Raw genomic sequence first — 8,490 nt, 5'->3', positions numbered from 1 at the left:
TGCGGTATCTCTCCTTTACGCACCACAGGCTGTCTGCAGTGGATGGGTTCTGCAGCAGATGGGATATGTTCTCCATTAAGGGTGACAGCTTGGCCATCGTCCTCATCTCCCTCACTGCCTCAGCTGACTCCAGTGTGCATCCCAGGACAAAACCTGCCCTCCTGATGAGTTTGTCCTGCCTCCTTTTGTTTGCTGTTGTGATGTTGTTTCCCCAGCAGACCAGTTCATAAAAACGGCTGATGACACCACAGAGTCATAGAGTGCCAACCAGAATTCTAAAAGACCTGAGGCTCCTCAGCAGGTAAAGTCTGCCCTGACCTTTCTTGTCCAGCACATTTGTGTTGTCAGTCCAGTTTGTTTGTCCCTGGATGTTCACAGGGGTTGTTGGAGGGAGTCTAGTCCTGCGGAAGTCCACTACCAGCTCTTTGGTTTTACTCATGTTGATCTGGAGGCAGTTTCTCTGACAGCAGTCCACAAAGTCCTGAGTAAGTTTACTGTACTTGCTATGACCTCCATCTAAATGTAGCCGACAATAGCAGAGGCATCAGAGAACTTCTGCAGGTGGCGGTTTGTTGTGCTGTGGGTGAGGTTGGCAGTGTAGAGGGTGAAATATATCATACTGACATTACGTCTAGAGGATTCTGTGCTAGTCATCCTGGTCTAAGCTGTTTTTTTCCAGCAGGGGAGGACAAGAACTTTCAGTCACCCATCTCTGAACACTGTCATTTCATGGACTTTTCATTTTTTTTGCCATATAATAATGAAATTCAGAATATAATGTTTAATAATACAGTGTTTAATGCAAAAATCCTTGTTTTGTAAGTAATTGTGCACATCATTTCCATTGCTACGCTAATGTTAATTTCTGCTAGCATCTTAATTCAATTTCCTCAGTCTGAACACAGACATTCGAAAGCATGTAAGACATTCAAGATATGTATTTTACTTTTTATTGAGTAGTTTAGCACTAAAGGACTCAGTAAATACTTCAGTTCAACACCTAACACTAACGGTTTAGCTCGTTAGTTATCTTTTAGCCTGTTTGCTATCTTGTAGCCTAGTTGTTTAGAATATAAGTTGTTAGCCCCTCAGTTTAAACAAAACCAGGTTTGCTTCATTAATCAGGCTACTCGGTGCTCAATATAAGAAGAATAACAGTCCTTTCACAATACAATGTTTTAGTGACTTGGCTCATTAATACAGAATTCAGCTGCTGTGCGTATATGAAGAATTTTACAAATGCGGCTCAGCCAATCAGATTTTTGGATTGGCTCTCTGTTTTCTTGCTACTTTAAATGCTATCGGGCCACCATGCCAGTTTTCCACCAGTATATATACTACTTTATAGGCTAATCAGTGACTATTAATGCAAGTCCTTCAATTCAGGCCATGAATGTCAAAACTTTAAAAACAATTACCCTCACAGTGATGCTAACTTCTAGTAGTTTGTTAGCACTAAGCTAATGGTGATTTGCATTACTTTGAGTTCTACATTTGAAGCTCCACATATTACTTAAGTTAAGGCTTCTCCTAAGCTCTTGAAGCCATAGCCAATAGGAGAGCTTGCTTAGCTATATCTACCTAGATACCCCAGAGTAAAATAATTCCTGATTGGCCAATTTCCTGTGGAACGTTTCAAGAATTTAACCCCTTTGTTTCCACCCAAAACTTAACAATAAAACAAGTCTAGGCCCTGCGGCTAATACTGGAAACTGAAACCTCCACTGATATGTACCCCATTCATACACATTTATATGTCTTCTACATTTTCTGCCATTATATTATAATGACATTACCTCTATGAGGATTCTGCGCTATTACATTAGGTGTTGTTGGGCTTATCTTGTAATGGTTGGTGAAAATTCATATAGGATGTAGTGAAATACTCATTTGACCTCACAGCTTCCTTTGTGGTACACACACCCTTCCACTGTGTAACTGAGGCGTTTCTACAGCTACGTGTCACTGAATATTCTCGACATTGAGGATGCTCTAACGTCATATCAGTGTTTCATCACGTCCTGTGTGAGTGCTCAGACCGCCAACGAGAATAGGCTACAGGATGTAAATCAGCACCGCTGTAGTGATTACGCAACAGATCACTGACTAGTTCTTGGCAGTTTGTGGGGGAGGTGAAAGAAGAATGTAGGTTAGTCTTCTGGCCTCAGGGTTTCACATCAAAACATGTCATAGAACAACTGAATCTTTGTGAGTCACTGTTTACATTCTCTAATTAAGATGCACTTTAAACTTTCATTTTGACTATAAAATCAAGGCTGAATCACTTGGGATTCTCTTTCTCTCAGTTCAAGATACCTTTATTGGAATGACTGTATCAAGTACAACATTTCCAAAGCATAATTGCAACAGCAACTATGAGAACATTAACAACGATAGTATTATTAATAATAATAATAATAATAATAGTTTGCAAGTTGCAAGTCAACAAGATATATTTCATTTCAAATGTATTTTAAATAAATAAATATCATTTGTTGGCATTGATAGCAGGACTTGGCATTTAGCTGAATTCCCTGCAGCCGATTTCTTTGTTGGCCATGTACCAGAGATGTAGAACAGAGATCAAAGGCATTCAAGTCTGGACCTTGAATCAAAATACAAATCTGGTCTTGATTATTTAAGATAACCAGTATAACACTTTGTCATCATGCCTGACAGCAGTAGTTGGGATGAGTTGGAGTTCTGAAGCTCCAGTAAACACCTCTGGGTTGAGGTGAAATGATGAATCTCCACTGAACATCTTTGGGATGAGTTGGAGTGATGAAGCACCTCTGACCATGTTTGGGATCAGTCAGAATGATGAATCTCCATTGAACATCCTTGGGATGAGTTGGAATGATGAAGCACCTCTGACCATCTTTGGGATCAGTCAGATTAATGAATCTCCACTGAACATCTATGGGTTGAGTTGGATTGATGAATCTCCACTGAACATCTTTGGGATAAGTTGGAGTGATGAAGCTCCACTGAACATCTTAGGGATTAGTTAGAGTGACAAAACTCCACAGTATTCGGGAGCCATTTGCCAGCCAGAAGCTATGTTAGACCAGAAAGTGTCTGGACAGTTTTAGACAAGCTGTGTAACCCCCTACTCTATGCTCATTATGATGTGAGAAAAATATCGTCTAAAGTCAGAAGCCAAGGTCAGGAGCTGAACTGGAACCAACCTCTATATTGCACATCAAAGTATAAAGAACAACCCACAAGAATTATCTGAATGAAACATAAATAACATTTACATTTACAGTATTGTCCTGTTGTCACATTGATCTCTCCATACAGATCACTTAGTAGTAGTGTAAAATTAGATCGATTTGTGTTATCCATATGCTATGCACCATGTTTTTTACAATGTGTTTTCCACAAATCTGGATCTCAGAAAGTCCTTATACCTTTTCTATGTACAATTTGAATTGTCCTCTAGCCCTTCATCAGTGCTGAGTTTCTGACCACATGACCACTGCTGGCTGGATAGTTTTGGCTGGTGGACTATTGTCTACCCACAAGTGACACTGACGTATGAAAAGCAATAATGCAATGACTGATATCTTTGTACCAGTGCAACACATATTACCATGTAAGCATCACAGATATGTTGACAATGGTCCACCATCAAATTAATGTGTGGTTAGCAGTGGTCCTATCGTGGTCCCTTTCCACTGAATGACAGGGTAGAAGAGTAACAAACTATGCAGCAACAAAAGGGCTACAGTCTGTAATTGTGCACTTACAGTGGACATATACAGTAGGTGTTTCTGATAAAATGGCCAGTGAATATATATATACATATAAAACATTCATAAATATATATATAACATTTAAACATTTTTAACTGTGTCATTTTTTGAATATCGATACTGGTTTGATGTGAAACAGTTCATTGTAGAGAAACTTACTGACTCCAGTTTTCTTCGCAGTGATGGCCGCAATATCTACAGCTCAAATATAGCCATTTTATTTGCTGTCCAAAGACAACAATGAATCTACATGTATCGCCTGTGTTTTTATATGTAATGTTGATAATAATGGCATATCTGTGGGCATATTTCTTTGGGTAATATTTTGTATTTGTCTGCATGTATCTCTCCACCAAAAATATATTTTAGGCCCAACCCATTTCTCTGAATAGCTTTCTGTGACTGAGCTTTTAGAGACATAAAAAATTTCAGACGTCTGGTTCCTATCACCACCACTGTGAACGATTCTGACTCTGAACAAGTTTCTCTAGAACGGAGTATTTCACACCAAACCACTTTAAATGACTGTTTATATATTAACCATTTCATTATGCAGATACTTTGAAAAATCCAGGAATTCCTCTTTAAATTCATCGTAGCCTCAAGAAATGAGATTTTGTTCTGTAACACTGAGCGCATTTACATGCATTCAATAATCCAGTCATAATCGGATTTCTGCAGTTATCTGATTATTCAAACAGTCATGTAAACAGCCTACTCCGATTTCTTAGATCGGAGTAAGGTCTAAAAATCTGAGTAAAAAACTCTTACTCTGATTTCTTTCGTATTTCTCAGCCTGTGCATGTGTGAAACAGACCGCAGTAGCAGAAATAAGCAAGCAGCGTTGCTGCAAGACGCAGCAAAACACTTTTGGAGCGACACTGAAACCAAAAACATGCTTGACGAAATGAAGGATTTAAATATTCTTCTCCTACTAGATGATGTATGTTCATATTTTCAGGTAAGTAAAAAAAAGTTTTACTTTATGTTTACATCACGTCTTCTTCTGTGAGTTTATTGACTGGTTGCAAAGCAGAAATCCGATTACTGTCTGACTCATGTAGACCCGGAGTTTCCCCATTATCTGATTACTCAAGTGCATGTAAAAGCGTTGATCGGATTACTGACAAAATCTGATTTTCTTCAGTTTTGGATTATGAAGTGTATGTAAATGCACTCAATGTCAGTCACAAACATGGAGGCTGTAGTTGTTGCCGTCATTGTTGTCCCAGAAGGCTTGGCTGTGTCCCTGCGGTAGATATTCCACGCAGAATTCGATGCGCTGTTGCGCCTCCAAGGCCACTGGCACCGCAATGTGAAACGAGAAGGAGTCTGTGTCAGGCTCGCCACAGCACCGTTGCAGAAAGGCGCATGGCACGTCCTGCTGGGTGCGCCATGAATCAAAGGTGATGCGGATGTGCACAGCTTTCTCGTAGCTGAGGTTCCACACACGCACTGTGCCCACGAGGGCTCGCTCCGTGACGCAGCAGCTCTCCAGCAGCACCGGGCTGTGGCGCATGCGCTGTTGGAAAGCCTGGATGTCCACACACGGCTGAGCAAAGCCCACACGTAGCCTGGGGCCCTGAACGCGCTCTCCCACCCAGTGCAGGCTCTTCAGTCTCAGGGACACTGGCGCCTCCTCGTGAGGCTTCTCCTCCTTCTTGGAGAACACGCGCACGGAGGTGAGTGAGAGGCCCTTGGAGTCAGCGAATACAACCCGTTTCTTCGCACAAGCGCGGTGCCGGACTTTTGGAGAAGGGGGTCTGAGCAGGTGACCGTGTGCTGGAAGGCCAAAGCCCATGTCCATTGATATGGCCAACACGCTGCAGAGGAAGGAGAGGGAAAGCATTCACAATTACGCACATATACACTTGTGTATACACGCATATGTATGCGCATTTTAGAGGAGCAGGTGAGACTGCATCCATGTTCCTCAATGATTTTATAAGCTGTGTCTTAAAGCTGAGGATGCAGTGGATGTAGCAGAGGTCTTCCTAGCACTGATGTATAAAGGCTGCTCTTCAGCTATACTGACATGTCACAGCTTACTGACATAAGCATGTTTAAATCTTACGTTTATAACATGAAATTAAAATGTGCACTTCACTGGATTCCACTGCAAACTCTGGCACTGCAGCATCTCTTCACTCACGGCTGATTCTTCTCTATGATTTGGAACTGAGCGTGAAGGATTATGGGAGACTAAAGGTCTCAAAGGATACTCTGGCTTTTAATTTCTTACAAATAAGGGATGCATTTCTTGGCTACATTTGAAGGGTCCTACAAAACCAGATGACCTTCAATGACATAACAGCCAAAAAATGCAGCCCTCCTTGGCTGCATCCTTAGCATTGAGACGTGGCTATAAAGAGCAGTTAGTTTTGTAGTAAATGTGTCCCAGAGTCTTAAAATCAGTGTGTAACTTGGAGAACGGTCACCACCGGAACATACTGTCTGCAGTTAAGTAAACCTCTTGTGTTTTAATGACTGTTGAAAAAGTACAGCCGTATTTGAAGTGTATTTCACATGCCCATGTATTTTCAGGTGGACTGAGACATGAATGTGAATGAAATAACAGCTTGTCCAACACTTACTTTGCACAGAACATGTTGAGCTGTAAGACAGGAGTTGCTGGAAGAAGCGCTGACCTAAACGGTGCTGAAAATGAAAAAAAAAAATCAGTTATGCAATTAAAAAGATAAACAGGACAAAAAGCTTAAGTAGTCTGACAGTTACAGGCCTGTATTAATTAGTATTCGTGTAAAGCATATATGGTTTTTCATATGATTTCATTTTGTAAGGCAATGATTTGATATTTAGTGGTACTTAACCCTTGTGTGGTGTTGATGTTTTTGTTACTCAGTGGTCTGGTGGACCCTCTGCATTATTGTTTTTTTAAATCAATAGGGTTCTCCTTTAGCAGCTGTAGCCAATCAGCAGACTGTCCATATACACATATACAAATACATACACACTCAGACACAGACACACACACACTAACAGCAGGTCATGTAGGAGGATAACAGAGTGAAGGACACAGCACCTCCACACTTTTACTCCCCACAGGTTCAGCCCAACACCAATATGTGTAATATAAATGTGTAGGGGGTGAACAGAGTGAAGACACTGAACATGTGTTATTTATATGTTCAGAAAGTGAGCAAAGGCCAAGGAATCTGAGGTTGAAATAATAATAAATCATCATTTTTTTCTTTTGGTCAACACTGAAAATGGGTCCCACAGACCCCAACACCACACAAGGGTTAACGTGCAATGTGAAGCAATACGATTCCTCCCAGTAGTTCAACAGCTCTACTTTTCTGTCTTAATAAACTCCACTGTCAGGTTGATGGTTTGCTCTGCTTGAAGCGAAAAGATCACTGTTCATCTTTCACCTTTGAAAAATGTTTTTTTAGCGCAGAGTTTAAAAAAAAAACTGTAATCGGTTTTCATGACAAAGCAATCCATCAATCAGACTCAGTGTATTGTTACACCTCTGTTCCTATGTATTCTTCTAGCTAACACATTAATAACTTAAAACAATAACACACTTAAATATTTTCTGTTTACCTGCAAATTTTAGCATATTGGAAAAATTATAAAAATGTAGCATATTTTTGTTATATATGACATAAACACAGTTTATGCGATATATAAATAAACAGTAATTGTGAATAGATTGGAAAAAATTGAATATTAAAAAATACTTCATTATATATATATGTATATAATTTTTATTTTTGATATAATTTAATACATTAAGTTTACTATGTGGTTCAATGTAATTGTGAGATGTGTTCGCTGCTAATTGAATGTAAAAAAATGCTATATTCATTTATTTATTTTTGAAATAACATATATATTTTTGATATCGCTGCTGATTGAAGGCAAAAAATTGCTATATTTATTTATTTATTTTTGAAATAAATTACCCAGAAATATATATATATATTTCTGTGTAATTTCAAAAATAAAAATTATATGCATATCATTTTATATAATTTATATATATATATATACAATTATATATATAATTTTTATTTTTGAAATAATTTCATACATCATCAACTTCACTATTTGTATTTCAATGCAAATTATATCTAAATATTATATCTATATATCTATATAAAGGCTTATGCTTAGATGAAAATTAAATTAGATTTAAAAATCTTGCACAAAAACAATAGAAGTATGTAAAAAAATCTTGTCAATGCGAGGTTTTATTCCAGGATCTCCAAAGCTGTCCCAGATATTATCACCAAAACCAGCAGAGAAGAGGAACTTACTTTCAAACGGTGAACTTTCACTGCTCAGAAGTCTTCAGCGTGATTTAAGCCGCAGGTCTCACGTACGCATGTCGCAGGTATAAGTGACTAGATCAAGTGTGTTGGCTCTCAACCTGTCAGACCCCAGTGATGATCCCTCCCCTACTTCTTCCTGTCCTCGCACTCCTCACACTCGCTGGCAACCTACCATATCAGGAAGTTTCCGCCCACTTCTCCTTATTTACTGAGAATGAGTAAGTGACGGTAAGTTCAGCGCCTTTTAAGAGTCACGTAGTACATGAGGCAACATCCAAAAAGCTGTTCTAACATGTTCATAAAAGAGTTCTAGAACTAGTGCAGGTCCCTGTGTAGAACCATAACATCATATTCTAATAGGTTTACATCAGGAAAACTGCAACAAAGCCTGTCAAATACAGAAATGACATTGAATTATCATTTCATCAGTC

The 8,490-nt window shown here is 39.1% G+C and overlaps 1 protein-coding gene across 1 annotated transcript; it reads right to left on the bottom strand.

Annotated features, from left to right (window-relative positions):
• Positions 1-4,898: 4,898 nt before the first annotated feature.
• Positions 4,899-8,177, bottom strand: zgc:77112 (uncharacterized protein LOC406459 homolog). Its single transcript, XM_036577969.1, has 3 exons — positions 8,045-8,177; positions 6,353-6,416; positions 4,899-5,581 (listed from the first exon to the last, which is right to left on the bottom strand). Exons 2-3 carry the CDS (start codon positions 6,364-6,366, stop codon positions 4,942-4,944), a joined length of 654 nt encoding a protein of 217 aa, XP_036433862.1. The 5' UTR covers positions 6,367-6,416; positions 8,045-8,177; the 3' UTR covers positions 4,899-4,941.
• Positions 8,178-8,490: the final 313 nt, after the last annotated feature.

Source organism: Colossoma macropomum, unplaced genomic scaffold (assembly GCF_904425465.1).
Source record: "Colossoma macropomum unplaced genomic scaffold, Colossoma_macropomum, whole genome shotgun sequence".
Taxonomy (NCBI): Eukaryota; Metazoa; Chordata; class Actinopteri; order Characiformes; family Serrasalmidae; genus Colossoma; species Colossoma macropomum.
Note: the sequence above shows the minus strand (reverse complement) of the source record. Positions and strands in the feature narration are given on the sequence as shown.